This window comes from Leptinotarsa decemlineata, unplaced genomic scaffold (assembly GCF_025532065.1).
Source record: "Leptinotarsa decemlineata unplaced genomic scaffold, Ldec_3_MD MMD2_tig00001973_RagTag_RagTag, whole genome shotgun sequence".
In the NCBI taxonomy this organism is placed as follows: Eukaryota; Metazoa; Arthropoda; class Insecta; order Coleoptera; family Chrysomelidae; genus Leptinotarsa; species Leptinotarsa decemlineata.
This window is the reverse complement of record NW_027412572.1, coordinates 2086716-2102616: the sequence shown is the minus strand read 5'-3', so window position 1 is coordinate 2102616 and position 15901 is coordinate 2086716. Positions and strand designations below refer to the sequence as shown.

General features: G+C 36.5%; 2 protein-coding genes across 2 annotated transcripts in view; both read left to right on the top strand.

The window, feature by feature from the left end:
• LOC111516415 (pickpocket protein 28) overlaps nucleotides 1–15901 on the top strand; it is a 55686-nt gene that overhangs the window by 3028 nt on the left and 36757 nt on the right. The window contains exons 3-5 of the mRNA XM_074176648.1: nucleotides 32–137; nucleotides 14950–15098; nucleotides 15224–15342. Of these exons, the coding sequence (XP_074032749.1) occupies nucleotides 32–137; nucleotides 14950–15098; nucleotides 15224–15342 (374 nt within the window). The remainder of the gene's footprint in view (nucleotides 1–31; nucleotides 138–14949; nucleotides 15099–15223; nucleotides 15343–15901) is intronic.
• LOC141482806 (uncharacterized) lies at nucleotides 5729–7928 on the top strand. Its single transcript, XM_074176650.1, has 2 exons — nucleotides 5729–5863; nucleotides 7085–7928. The coding sequence occupies exons 1-2, from the start codon at nucleotides 5731–5733 to the stop codon at nucleotides 7888–7890; spliced, it is 939 nt and encodes a 312-aa protein (XP_074032751.1). The 5' UTR covers nucleotides 5729–5730; the 3' UTR covers nucleotides 7891–7928.

Genomic DNA, 15901 nt, shown 5'->3' with positions numbered 1-15901 from the left:
TTGGAATGCATGATATTTGAATGATTTTCAGAAGTCCTCTGGAATTGAAACTTTTGAATGATGTTTGTAATGGCAACGAAGAACATATTGTGACACAACCGTACAATTGGTCAACGCTACGAAATTTTTTGATCAGAGTAAGTATAACTTTTCTTTAAGGACAAAACATAAGCATTACAGAAAAATCCTTAAGGCGCTCTTAAAATGGTGCCAGTGCGAAAGTAGTGATTCACATTGGATTTGAATCGCTGGAGATTAAATCCATTTGGAAAAACGTTCATTCTCCATAAACGCCCTTCTCCGAATGGAAGAGTTCTTAAACAGTGAAGTTCGAGGTGTACTGAGTTGAAGCTCGAAACGATAAGCAGCCACAGTCCGTCGCGTATGTCTGATATGTACCGCTCTTGGTGGAATCAAATGTGCCAAGTCACTAGAACACTTCCCGTGAAAGTATATACAGTGTGTCTCACTTCTTATGGAAACACCCCCGTATCTTCCGTAATATTCGAGGTAGACCGATGAAACTCTCAGGACTGATGGAAATGCACAAAATGCACCTACCACCTGAATGGGGTTGGCCAAAGTGATATACACTGTCCGGCACTCGCGATGGAACACCCCATTTTTACGGTAAAACATATTAGGGGGCAAAATAGGCTCAAAATTCGTTCAGATTCGTCATCAGGACTACCAACTTACTACGAATACACTTTTTTCCTGAAAAAATTTCAGTCCTGAAAAATCCGAATTTGTTTCACTTCTCATGGAAACACCCCCGTATCTTCCGTAATAATTGAAGTAGATTTTTTTTGTTTTGACATCAAAACATGAACGAAATTGTTTAAGAGAAACTCGACTTTTGTTTTCACATAAATAATTTATTTTTTATTTTGTTGTCAGGAAAGTTATTCCTTCTCAATAAGAGAGAAAATGGTAATTTTGTAAGAGGAACGGAAACATGTAATCAGTGAGGTTTTAGGATGGTTAATGTTAGTTCATATCCTCATTTTTCCATTATTTGAAAAAAAAACAAAGATATTTTGTGGGAAAAATGTTATGTAGTTCAGAATTCTTTCGAAGTACTACTTTCAAAATCACATTTTCAATTAAAAAACAAAACAATCAATTTCACATGATTTAACTGTTGACAATTTTATATTTTCGTGCCTTCTATGAAATTTCCCTCCAATCGAACACATTTTTCTATGCGCCTTCTATTATTTCCTCCAACTCTTCTCAGTTCTCTAGGTGTGATTTCTCTCCACGCTTGTATAATTCTTGCACGGAGATCTTCCTTATTTGTTGGCCTATCCATATGAATTTTATTTTTTTCAGGTGAACCCATAAATAAAAATCCAGTGGGAATAAATCTGGGGATCGTGGTGGCCATACTACGAGAGGGCTATTGGGTTCTATCCATTTCATAGGTAGATTCCTATTCAAACAAACCCTTGTTATGCCACTATTGTGAACTGGTGAACCATCGAACTTAAAAATCATTCTGTGTCTCACATACAAAGGTAGTTCTTCCAACACATCGGAAAATGCATTTTCGAGAAAATCAACGAATAGTCGTCGGTTTAAATTTTGATCGAAAAAAATGGCCAGATAATATTTTCGTTCAGGATACCACACCACACATTAACGTTCTGAGATATTTGGTCTCCACAATTCACCACCCAATTTGGATTTTGTTCAGCCCAAAACTTCATGTTCTGGGAAGATACAACACCATTCGTGGTAAAGGTAGCCTCATCACTGTATAAGATATACTTTAAACAATTCCTGTCATTGAGATAATTTCCCTGCATCCATAAACAATACTCCATACGGCGGATTTCATCTTCTTCGTGCAAAGTATGTAAAAATTTGGGTTCGAACGCATGCATTTTATGCCTCTTCAAACACCTCCATATTTTACTGCGGTTCATATTGAGTTGAAGCGATAAGTTTCTCAAACTAATTCTAGGATCAGCTTGATGAGCCGCCAATATCGTATCATCATCAATATGATGTTTTACAATTTTTCTGTCCTTTGTTACTTGGCCAGTGCTCACGAATAGATTATATATTCTATGTACAGTTCCAGGGTGTACAGCTTCCTCTAGCGGGTGTCTTCTATTAAATACAGCGGCCGCTTCACCAACAATTAAAACAATTTCAATTTTTGCTTGAAGTGACAGACGTGCCATGTTGAACTTTGTCAATCAAAATGAGCTGATATCAGTTGAAATGGGAACTTCAGAAATATTAAAATATGAACAGGAATTCATGAACAGAAAACAACTGGAGCACAGGAACAATATCCAACACAAATTCAGGAACAATAAACACAATGGGAAAAAAAACACGGCAGAAACAACAGGAACAACGGTGATTCAAAGAACAACAATACTAGAAACAACAAATGCAATGAAAACTGGTCTGGGGTTAATACAACAAGATCTTTCAACAATATTGTCAGGTTGACAGTAAATATCAATGAGCAACTGTTTTCCATGGTGATTTCAGGGCACCGCATGATTCAATGAAACTGATGGAATTCAATCCCTTCAAATGATTTCAGACAACAATTCAGCAAGTAGGTAAAATATTCTAAATTCTACCTGTTCACCGAGTGCGATTTTTTCTTTAAAAATTAACAGATGTTTCGGTGTTGCAATGAGTATGGAGATTAATTTTGTTTCGGATGGTAAAATGTTTCCTCAATATTTTGATAAAGGACCCTGCACATTTCTTATGAGAAATGGCTTGCCAGTGTACAGTTTTCGGGATGTGAACCTTTGAATATAGATTTTTTCCATTTTTTGCAGTTTTTGCTCATCAATCGAGAGCTCTCACTTCTATTTGGGATAGAATTTGGATGTTCAGCAACCAGAATTAGTTTTACGAATAATCTTCTTCAGTTATAATAGATGCCGCCATCGATAATTTTTCATACACTGCTTCGATAATCTGAGAATGTGGTGTGATATTTTCCTCAGATAGACTCAAAATGGATGATAGCATCTTACAGCATCTGTATCTTTCATACCTGAGAGTACTCTCCAGATAGAATGAAGGGGTTGAGGAATTGGAAGCGAACAATTTTGCGCCGTTATATGTTTTACCTAAAAATGGGGTGTTCCATCGCGGGTGGCGGGCAGTATATATCACTTTGGCCAACCCCATTCAGTTGGTAGGTGCATTTTGAGTATTTCCATCAGTCCTGAGAGTTTCATCGTTCCACCTCGAATATTACGGAAGATACCTCCAAGAAAATATTGAAGCTAGAAGAAAAATGGTATTAAGAATCCAAGAATAAATGGCAATATCAATTATCACAAAACATTAGCACTGGGTGAAAAACATCCACAAAATAAAAAATGATGTCTCAAAAAATAACAAAAGAAACGAGTCCAAACAGGTTTCCTTCCAAGGCCCCTTCCCCGCCGCTACCGCGTTCACGCTTCTTTGTATCTTTCATGTCAGTTCGTTTTTCGCTGTTCATTGTATTGCACGTGTATTTCTGTTATCGATAAGAACTAACGATCGCAGCTCTGAACTGGATTTTGAAACTGTTTTGTGATTCGGATATTTTTAATAATGCCGGCTTATTATACTCTACTGCAATATGCGAATATGCATTTTATTTACCGCGAATGTCGCGGTAATGCAAATGCAGCAGCCCGGTTGTATCGAGAGCGGTATCCAAACGAGGAGAGATATCCGGATTACCGGGTCTTCATTAATGTGAATCGATCCTACACGGAAGGAGTAATTCCTGGAAGACAGGTAAATCGCGATGCAGGAAATATCCTTGGTCCAGATGTTGAAGAAGAGGTTCTGGCTTGCGTGGAAGAGAGTCCAGATATTTCGGTACGTGCGATTGAAAGACAAATCGGAATTCCAAAAACTGTTGTGCATCGCATTTTTCGAGTGCACAGGTACCATCCATACCACTTGCAAAGAGTGCAAACATTACTGCCACGAGATCATGCACCAAGTGTTTTGTTCTGTCAAAAAATGCTGGTCAGACACGCGGCTGATCCTGACTTTTTTAGTAAGATTCTGTGGATTGACGAGAATACGTTTAAAAAAGACAACTTCATGAATATGCACAACTTGCATTGCTGGAGCTTGGCTAATCCACATGCCATCAGAGAAGACCGCTCACAATACCAGTTTAAAATTAATTTGTGGTGCGGAATCAATAATGGCCAAGTAGTAGGACCCATTGAAATACTTGGAGCGTTTAATGGTCAACACTATTTAGAATTACTAAGGGACGAGTTGAATGGCCGTTTAGAAGATGTTCCTCTCGCAACCAGACAAGGCATGTGGCTGCAAAATGATGGCTGTCCTGCACACTACGCCCGGCCTGTAAGGGATTACCTAGAAGAAGAATTTCCTGGCAGATGGATTGGTCGACTTGGACTAATTCTCTGGCCAGCCCGCTCCCCGGATCTAAATCCTATGGATTTTTTATTGGGGGTTCTTCAAAAAAATAATTACTTTAAACCGATAGAAACTGTAGAAAATCTTCGTGATCGTATCAACGGCCCGCCGAAACGTGCAATCGATTACACGAGGCACGATTTGTGACACGCTCTTTTATTCGCAGATGTCGTACCTGTATCCGGGCAGGTGGTGCTCGGTTCGAGCATTTATTGTAAAAGCTTTTAATAAGTTTGCTTACATGATTTATTTGATTTTAATTTTTTAATTACAATACATAGTACTGTATCTACAAAATTATCCCAGAAATAAATTTTCCTTGAAAAATTACGAAGGGTGAAAAAAATTTGTTTTTCTTCTACCTTCAATATTTTGTTATTTTTTGAGACATCATTTTTTATTTTTTGGATGTTTTTCACCCAGTGCTAATGTTTTGTGATAATTGATATTGCCATTTATTCTTGGATTCTTAATACATTTTTTCTTCTAGCTTCAATATTTTCTTGGAGGTCTGATAGAAAGTTAACTATTACACCATTTTGGAATCTCCATTAAATGCGCCAACTTTCTGAAATACTTTTCAGCCAAGCACAGTACATTTTTTTTCACTGTGACTGGTCAAAGTTGACCAAAAAATTTGTTTCATTTCAAAATTTATTTTATTTTATATTTTTTCCAGTTATTTCCAATGATCGCAAGCTTTTGGTATTACTGTCGTGTGCGGATATTATTTAGCTATACAAAATAGTTTTTTTTGTTGTGGATAAGTCATGTTTTTATGACGTAACATTGAAAATACTAAACCGAGTCGCCGATTTTCGAAAAAAAGAAAATTTCCGATATCTCGAAAACGAAAACACTTTTACCAAAACTTTTTTCCTGTTATGAGCTAGTCATGACCACCTCAAGGTTTATCGTCAAGAACCGGGACACCCTGTATATGTATGTATATATATGTATGTGTATATATACTTTTTTTGTTTTATCATCCTTTCTGAAATATTTTTGTTTATATTGTACCATGTGATTGAATGCAAATGAAAATTATTATTAGTATTATTATCGTTACGTATAAAGGTCGGGACATACATAACCGCACCGAGCCCGCACCAACACACGGCCGAGTGTTGGACGTGCTACGGCAAGAAAGAAAAATAAGGTATTTTAACTGTAGGGACACATATCTCCGCACCGCGCCAGCACCGCGGCCGTGCTCGGAGACCGCAGAGAGCCCGCACCGTCACAGGCTAGCTCAGTTTACTTTTTGACGGTGACGGTGCGGCCACGTTCAACATGGAGGGCGAAAAACTGATTGAAGAAGTGCGGAAATTTCCTGTTTTGTACGATCAGAGTGATGTTAAGTATCGGAATACCGAATACAAGGAAAGGATATGGAAAATAATTTCCGAAACACTAAAAGTGCCAGGTATGTTACATGTTTTTATAGTACGTAGTTGGTGTGTCAAATGAATGTACACAGAAAGGTTGAAGTTATTCAAATTTGTAAGGTAAAAGTGCAAACGTTAGTTGGGTGTCTTATATTCTCAGTGCAGCCCTTTCTTGCCACTCTACACTTCCAACAGGAGAGTTGAAGAAGTCTTTGAGTTTATCACGCAAATCAAATGCTGCTCTCGTTGATCCTCCTCGTAGACGGGGTAGGTCTTGAAGACTGCAGGCCCCTCCAGCAATTGTGGTGCTTTCAATATCCTCAGTGTTATCAGTTGATGCTGCCATGTTACTTCCTTCATTTTGTCTTATGAAATTGTAAAGGGTGCAAGCAGCTAGTATTAAAGTTGATATGTTTTCCGGTTTTCCTTGTAACCGCCGAGAGAATATGCGAAACTTCTGTACTAAAATTCCAAACGCATTTTCAGAAATCCTTCTTGCTCTGCTTAGACGATAATTAAATATCCTCTTTTCATCTGTCAAACCTTTTCCTGGGTAAGGTCTCATCATATAATTTTTGAGAGGAAAGCCTTCGTCACCTACAATGACCATTGGCAGTTCAACATTGCTTCCGGGTAGTGTTCTACTGTTAGGAACATTGAGCTGGCCATGCTCCAGAGCTCTACCGAAATTCGAGTTTAAAAAAATTCCTCCATCCGAGTTTTTTCCATAACCTCCCACATCTACTACAATGAAGTTGTAGCATGGGTCAACTAAACCAAGAAGTACAATGGAGTATGTGTGTTTGTAATTCCAGTACAGGCTTCCCGATAACTTCGGAGCTTGAATTGTAACATGCTTCCCATCTAAGGCACCAATACAGTTGGGGAACTGCCACTTTTCCCAGAACTCGGAGGCAACAGTGTTCCATTTTGCTTCATCTGGCACAGGCATGACCTCGTTTAAAATAACGTCCACAATTGCTTTACATGTACTGTGAATGATAGAAGCTACAGTGGATCTTCCCATCCTGTAGCTGAATGAAATAGTCTTGAAAGTATCACCAGTTGCAAGGAACCTGAAAAAAAAGTATTTGTGTTATTAAGACTTATGCAAACATGGTTTTATTTTGTAAAAAAATAAGTATAGGTAAAATCAAGTCCATTCGGATTGACCAAAAAAATTTACTGAAGCTGCTCTGTCCCTTTATTTAGGGGAAGGGGGTTCTACTAAACTATTAAAGAATATTTTTTGTTTCCAGGAGGGCCAGAAGAGTGCAAAAAAAAGTGGGCTTCAATTCGAGACCAGTTCCGTCGGACTCTACAGAAGAGGAAGACAAAATCAGGTCAAGCTGCAGCCAAAAAACAAAAATACAAATATGAAGAAGTATTAGACTTTTTGCTTCCTCATATTATGGGCAGAGAAACCTTGTCGAATGTTCCCTCATGTGAAGAGAAAACGGATGATTCAGAATTGAACCCAAGGATGGAAGAGTCTGAACTTGATCCAGAAAGTGAGGCTGAGAGCCAAAAGGAGGTTTCACAGTGTTCTGGCAATTCTCAAACTATAGTTCAGCCTACTTCTCCAGTTCCTCTAGCTGGGCGCACGCAAGCTACTCCAAGAAAAAAGCACTACTTTGCTAGGCCAGTGAATGTAAAACGAACTGGAGCCAATGTTCAGAAAACTGCTCACGAGTCTCCTTCGAGCCAACTTATGGCGTACATATTAGCTGAAAAAGAAACAGAAAGGAACCAAACAATATGTGCAACCAATCCTCCGCAGCACCCTGTAGATATTTTTCTTGCCAGCTTGGCTCCTACTCTAAAATCTCTGGATCCTATATTGCTGAACCAAGCAAAAACTGCAATATTTGCCACTGTACAGGAGTTTGAGTTGAAGCAATTAAACCGAATAACAACAAACCCGCTTGGGTTGGATATGGCGGACCTGCCCTCATTTGCAACAGCCGCAGGCAGCAGTAGCACCTCACATTCGTCATTAACCAACGAATCTCCTCATGAGAATTCTCCTCATATGGATTGTTCTACATCGTTCTTTGATTTGTAAAAATGTTTACATATTAAAGTATTGGTTTTTTGACAATACATCGTATGTGTTCTTTACCTTTTATTAGACTAATAAAATTTTACAAAATACAGAAAATATAACAGAAAATTTGGTAAATGAGCTGTTTCCAAAATTATTCTGTAATATAATTCTGAATTGTTAAATGATACTGAATTCTGTAATATGAGCTTTTTACAAAACTAACATCTTCAATGATAGCTTATTATAAAACCTGCGGTTGTAAGATCGAACTGCATTTTGATTTATTTTATTACAATACATTGAATTGAATATACATGATATATTTTTTGAGACATTGAGTTTTATCAGTAGGTGATATGGCATACGAATAAGAAACCTGCGTAAAAATGGTAATCATCTTTTAAAAATGAGTATTTGACAAAAAAAAGTTGGCACTAACCTTAAGCACACAGCCAGACGTTCTCTTGGTGGAATACATGTCCTCCAGAAAGTGTCGTTTTTCTTTAGTGTTATTTGCAATTTGTTAAGAAGAAGATAGAAAGTATTTTGTGTCATTCGAAAATATCCGTAGAACTTGATTTCATCATCCATGAGACGGGGAAACAGGGTATTAAATTCTCCTTCAATGGGTCTTGATTTCCATGCACTGTCAACCCAAATCCTCTTTCTTCGTCCCCTCAAAGTTGCCTCTTCATCTCCTTCCTGTAGAGCCAAGGCAATCATTGCCAAATCACTATTTCGAAATTTTGAGAACATGACCGAAACAGACAAAACCACCGCGCTGAGTAGTGTACTAAGATATACTAACGACCGTCACCCGGAACGGTGACGGGCTAGTGTGTTCTCCTACCACCGTCACCAACATTTGTCCGTGTCGCTATCTCTGCTCGGGGAGGACGCGGTGCGGGCTCGGTGCGGTTATGTGTGTCTCGACCTTAATAGGGTGTTTTTTTAGGCGATATTTTTTTCTTGGTCTTACCTGAAAAGTCTTTTTTTTCTATAAATTGTCAGATTTCAGGGATGATCGAGAAAAAAAATCGCCCAAAAATGAAGCACCCTAATATACAGGGTGTCCCTGGACTTCCTCTTTTCCTCTCGGGAATGTATAGATGGGGTCAAAATATCACCAGTACTTCATATAACTTTTTTTCCTAAAAGTCTTCGTAACCAAGTTACGGGCCCTCGAAGTCACAAAATGAAAAATGTTTTTCTTTGATAACTTTTCAAGTGAATATTCAAAATCATCCAAATTTTGGTAATTGACTAAACAAATGAATTCCGTCGATGAGCTTTCATGCAGGAGTCAGTTGTTTTGCTACAAAGTCAGGAATGGACTACCCCCGATGGTCCACACCCCAAAACTTTGAAATGACAGATATTTTTCAATATTTTTCAACAAAATAAGGTTACTTGGACAATTTTACGAATAAAAGTACTCGTGTGGAAAGTCGATCGGAGCAACGAGTCTTGATAAAAATGTAGTTCTACTCGACGACATCAAACCCGCTCGTCCACCATTATTTGAAATGAATAATTATCAAAGCAGAAATAATAATGATAACGTTAATTCAACAACATTTATAACAGGAATAATACAAAGTATGCTAAAATGAAGTCGTAAACAAAAAGTACAGTACCTATATGGAAGTTTAAGTCACAATTGTGATAGCAGATATTTTTTCAAAAGAAATATCAAGTTCTGAAGATTCGTGGTGTTTTTAAACTAACAAGCTACACTACTATGAAATATCGAATTCATTCCATATTTTGTATGTACATAATACGTTTGGAATAATCACGTTTCGTGTTGATCAGTTATCTGAATCTCATGAAACTCAACATTCGAATGTTTCAAATTCTTCTTCACAGCTAAACTGTTGAGGAGTTTCACTGATAATTATAATTTTATGGGAGAAATTCTTTAACACGAATCTAAATTTAGCTGAAAAAACGCACATCGGAAAAAATATTTACTATACTAATAAAAAGCAAACGAATGAACTACAAAAACGGCTGCACATGATCAGGAGAAAAACATCCAGGGAATAATTATGTTCCATTTCTTTCACAGATGTTGACAAAAAAACCTTTTAGAAAGTTTTGATAAAAAATGAGAAACTGGAATGCGATTTTGTTTTGTTGAGTGGTGCGTTGTCATATGACTATCATTGTATTGTCAATATTCTATAGGATATTTTGAATTTTTTTGATATGACCGAACAGTTTACATTCAATGAATATGCAGATATGCATGTATTTTATGGACGAGCATTTTGTAATGCTGCAGAAGCTCGTCGTCTGTATTCCGAGCATTTTCCCAATCGAACGGTACCGTCAAGAGAAACATTCGAGCGTGTCGATCGCAGCTTGAGGGAGACAGGTATGTAATAATTGATAATTAATTTGAGCACGTTGTTTTATTTCGATATTATTGTAGGTACAGTTTTGCCAAAACGAGGTGGTGAGGGCGCTCCTAGGACTGTACGTACCGTTGTATTGGAGGAAAATATTTTGGAAGCCGTCGCTGATGATCCTTCAATGAGCATCAGAAATCTATCAGAACAGTTCCATACATCCAAGTCCACTATTCATAGAATAATTAGGGAACAACTGATCCACCCATTTCACATCCAGAAGGTACATGCCATGACACCTCAAGATTTTCCAGCACGACTGGAATATGCCAATTGGTTTATGGATAGGCAAAGAGAGGATATGACTTTTATTAATCGAGTTTTATTTACTGATGAAGCAGGTTTCAGTAGAGATGGAGTTATCAACTCTCATAATCTCCATATATGGGCCGAAGAAAATCCCCATGGAATATTGCAAACCAAACACCAACTGAAATTCAACGTGAATGTTTGGGCTGGTATCATAGGAAACCATCTTATAGGACCATTCGTTCTACAGGACCGATTGAATGGAGAACGTTATTTGGAGTTCATTCAGAACGATTTGAATGGACTTTTGGAACATGTTCCATTGCAAACCCGAAGAGATATGTGGTTTATGCATGATGGCGCTCCTCCTCATTTTAGTTTGATTGTGCGTGACCATCTGAACCATATTTTCCACAATAGATGGATTGGTAGAGGTGGGCCATATTCATGGCCATCGCGGTCTCCGGATTTAAATCCATTGGATTTCTTTCTGTGGGGGCATCTAAAAAGCCTTGTTTACGCTACACCTATTCACACAAGAGATGCATTGTTGAATAGAATAACATTACATTGTGAAGCCATACGAAACGACCCTGGAATGATATTTCAAGTACAGAGAGGGTGTCTTCGCAGACTAAGAAAATGTATAGAGAGAGAAGGTGGTCATATCGAGCAGTTTCTGTAGCGGATTTTTCATTTCTGTTTGCTCTTGAGGCTCTTGAGTTTCGTTAGTTAAACGTGTTTGCATTATAAAAATTCGTTATGAACATTTTACCTATCATTTCCATTTTCCTTAAAAACTAATATTTTCGAATAATGGTAGACATCTCAGGATAAATGTTGTTGAATTAACGTTATCATTATTATTTCTGCTTTGATAATTATTCATTTCAAATAATGGTGGACGAGCGGGTTTGATGTCGTCGAGTGAAACTACATTTTTATCAAGACTCGTTGCTCCGATCGACTTTCCACACGAGTACTTTTATTCATAAAATTGTCCAAGTAACCTTAATTTGTTGAAAAATATCTGTCATTTCAAAGTTTTGGGGTGTGGACCATCGGGGGTAGTCCGTTCCTGACTTTGTAGCAAAACAACTGACTCCTGCATGAAAGCTCATCGAAGGAATTCATTTGTTTAGTCAATTACCAAAATTTGGATGATTTTGAATATTCACTTGAAAAGTTATCAAAGAAAAACATTTTTCATTTTGTAACTTCGAGGGCCCGTTACTTGGTAACGAAGGATTTTAGGAAAAAAAGTTATATGAAGTACTGGTGATATTTTGACCCCATCTATACATTCCCGAGAGGAAAAGAGGAAGTCCAGGGACACCCTGTATATGTATATACATGTGTAAATTATACAAGTGTACTATGACGATGAAATAATGAATAGTCGATAACTCGTTTCATATCAACATGGCCACAGTCAACTGTTTTTTAAATAAGGACCTGTCTTTTTTATTACAGATATTAATAAAGCAATACTTTCCAATTCAAAGGTATATCACATTTGATATTTGTATAGCGTCTCATTTGAAATAACTACCATCATCCGTGACAACTATTTTAAATTACGATCAGAAGTGGATTTCAATAAACAACTGAATATAATAAAGCAAATAGCCGTCAACAATGATTACGATAGCGGTCTGATACATTATTTATTATCAAAAAAGTTATACAGTCAAGCTTTGAAAGAAGTTTACCCAATTCGAAAAGAAGAGGATAGAAGTTATAGAACCTTAACCTACTTAGACCAACCCACTACAAATATTTCAGATTTTCTGCACAGCAAAGGTGCAAATACTGCTTTCAAAACCAACAACAACTTAGGTATGCACATTAAAAATAACAAAGATAAAAGTTCAGTTCAGAAAAATCAGGAACACAAATATAGTTTTCAGAATGGAACAATTAATTCCACATATGCCAGTCATTTGATCTCAGAGGGACATGAGTTCAACCATGAATACAAACCCCTCCATTTCCAGAAAAAAGGTTGGAAACTTAACCTGTTGGAGAGTATGGAAATAAACAAATTCAAAAACTGTCAGCTTCTTATGAACGATCAAACTGAATTGAATAATTCGCCATTATTGAATCTGTTCATTCGCAGCTAAAAATAGTTAGGTATATTTACAGGTATACCTGACCTTTTCAGGTAGATTCATTATTCAGGTAGACGAATAGGTACTAGGTTATAGTATATAATGGTGTAATTTAGAAGTAAATCTCAATATATGCTTGAAGAAGCTATTGTATAGCGAAACACGTGTCGCGGTTTTTGTAAAACCCTTATAGTGAAAATCATACAATAAACTGTATTGATTAGTTTTTTTTTAATTACGGTCCTGTCGTTACTTCTTTCGTAAATTTTTTCGATTTCTTCAACCCAATAAGTTCGACAGGTAGGTACCCTAACAAAATTGAAATTCGTACTTTTTCGTTTTGGAAATTTTTTTATTGGCGTAATCCTTCTTTCGAGGCTTATTTCTCCCTAATCAATCATAATTCGTAATATTTTTATAATTCTCAATCCTGGAAGTAACGAAAATATCAATTTTTGGTCAAAATTTGACTGTTGTATAATTTGGAATGATCAAACAGCATGCCAATTAATTAACCATCTTAAACGCGTAGGCTTTGCTTGGTTTCCATGGCAGGAAAAATGAATGCGTTGTCATTTGTTGAGAACTGTCAGACGTTAATGAACATATCAATGATGTACTCTGATATGCTATTCAGTTATGTAAAATCAAATAGAAATCCTTTTTTGGCAGTTATGCAAAATCAAATAGAAATCCTTTTTTGGCAAGGAATATGTATATACCTATACCCGAATTGTCGTATTCCTAACATCCAAATGTTTAGACGATTAGAAAGAAATTTGAGGGACTATAGTGCATTTGACAGAAAGAAAACAAGAAAATGTTTGGTTACTGAAAGTGTGAGGAAGCAAATAAATGTTATGGGTAAGTAATTATTACCACATGTAAATCTACACAGTGAAAACATTATTTTTTTTAAATTAAGGATTGGCCAGTTACAAAAATTATGCTAATCAATATTATCCTTCACGAGAAATTGCCCACGAAATGGGGATTTCTGTGAAATCCACCAGAACTATTTTGAAAAAGAATAAATATAAATGCTACAGGATACGCAAAGTTCATCACTTCAATGAAAGGGATTACGGAAGGAGAGTACCATTTGCGAAGTGGTTAAGACGTAGAAATAGGGAAGTTGGAAATATTTGTAAAAAATAATATTGACGGACGAATCAAAATTCACCAACAAAGGTTGGTTTAACAGAAATATCCATTATAGGTGGAATGATACAAATGAACATTTACACAGGGAAATCAATTTCCAAGAAAGGTTCGGAATAAATGATTGGTTGTGAATCGTGGGAACAAACATCTTTAGCCCTTTCTTTTACGATTGTCATTTGAATGGAGAAATATATCTTCATTTTCTATTCAATGAATTCTATGACTACTCAGATGAATTGCCACTGAATATCCGCCATGAAATACAATATTTTCAACAGGACGGCGCTCCTTCCCATAATGCAGCAATAGTAAGAGAACGTTTAGATGCAATATTTCCAAGAAAATATATTGGAAACAATGCATCAATTTAGTGGCCAGCTCGATCCCCAGATCTTACTCCTTTAGATGTTTTCGTCTGGCGATACATAAATGACATTTTTTTTCAACACCAAGTACAGATATCGACCATCTCAAACAAAAACTAAGAGATTCATGTATTAGTATTACACCTATAATGCTAGAAAATTGCCACATAAATTGTCTGGACCGACAATGTGCATTCAACAAAGAGGTCGTCAATTCGAGCATTTAATGTAGATTGCCATGTAGCTTTGATTTACCGTATTGGTTTCATTTTTCCCAAAAGTTCATGATAATATAAATGGTTTTTCTGTTTGATCATTGTCACTGATGATGGCGGTTATTTCAAATGAAACGTTATAAAAATATCAAATGTGATATACCCTTGGATTGTGAATGTATCGCTTTATCAATATCCGTAATGAAAAAGGCAGGTCCGTATTCAAAAAAAGTTGATGGTGGCCATGTCGACACGAAACGTTTTATATTATTACATCGAAAAACAGCATTTTTGGTTTTCCGCGTATGTGTATGGAAATACATCCGAAAAAAGGAGGAAAACGGATGAATTATCGAGGTTTTCTCTTCGAACTCACTCTCATAGTTTACACGGTTGGATAATTTCTCTGCTTCAAAAAAAAAACAATGACTTTATTTTCTGGGGAGTGAAAATTTTTTTCGCAGATCTTTCTGAGAATTCCTCAACTGTTCATCCATGTTTTGGTATAAGTCATTTGAATAGTGGTCATTTCATTATCTGTTATATTTATTCGCAGGTGGGTACTTCCTGTTCTGATATGATGAAAGTTTGCTTATGGTCCAGCCAAAAAAAGGAGTGTGATGAATTATTCAATAATGATTTAACTGACGAAGGACTGTGCTGCTCATTCAACAGACTGCCACCAAAAAATATATTCAGAAATCCGTAAGTTGATTTCAATACTTTTCATAATTTCTTTCAATAAATCATCAATTCTTTGATTCTTTAGAAAAATTGATATTTTCTTCCATTAATCAGATGAATATTAACATAATATTTTCTTTTTTCAGAAATGATATTTCCTTGCTTAATCAAACATACCCCGATAATGTTTATGACTGGAATCCGGAAAAAGGATTCACTGATGAAGATAATGGAGACGAGAATATTGTTCCAAAGAGGCCTCTCGGTGAGTAAAGATTTTATTTTCTTTCAGCGGAATCACTATCCTATAAGTGATCAAATTGATTGTGAACTATCGGCACAACTGATGTCTACTAAGTATAGGAATGTAGACTTTTACGGCTGGCGTCAATGTTTTCGTTGATTTCCGGGTTTTGACGTGGTCTTCTTTGGTTATAATCTCCATACGTTTCATCTGCAACTGCGGCAGTCATCTTCAGTGCTATGGTCGAAGTATACTTCTTGACGTGTCGAGAGTACTTTGACCACGCTTCTTCGGGCATGTCTTTACTGACTGCACTTGAATTTTTTCAAACATCATTGTTGGAATATTCATCAATAAAACACCTTGTTGTTGTTGTAACACACCACTTTATTATAATATATTAAAAGTAGAAAATAATCTCAATTTCTGTCAAAACACTGTATATACATGAAGTCAAAAACGGCCATAATTGAAATATATTATTGACGTCATTATTGTTTACACTATGGTGCAACAGATGGCGTCACGCATAGCATAACGAAAATATAAGAGAATACAATTTATTATTCAACATATTACA

What these genes read in the sequence shown, in the direction of transcription:
- LOC141482806 (XM_074176650.1), top strand. Translation starts at nt 5,731, where the DNA reads ATGGAGGGCGAAAAACTGATTGAAGAAGTGCGGAAATTTCCTGTTTTG. An exon ending in CGAAACACTAAAAGTGCCAG is followed by an intron (nt 5,864 to 7,084) that starts GTATGTTACATG and finishes TTTTGTTTCCAG; the next exon opens with GAGGGCCAGAAGAGTGCAAA.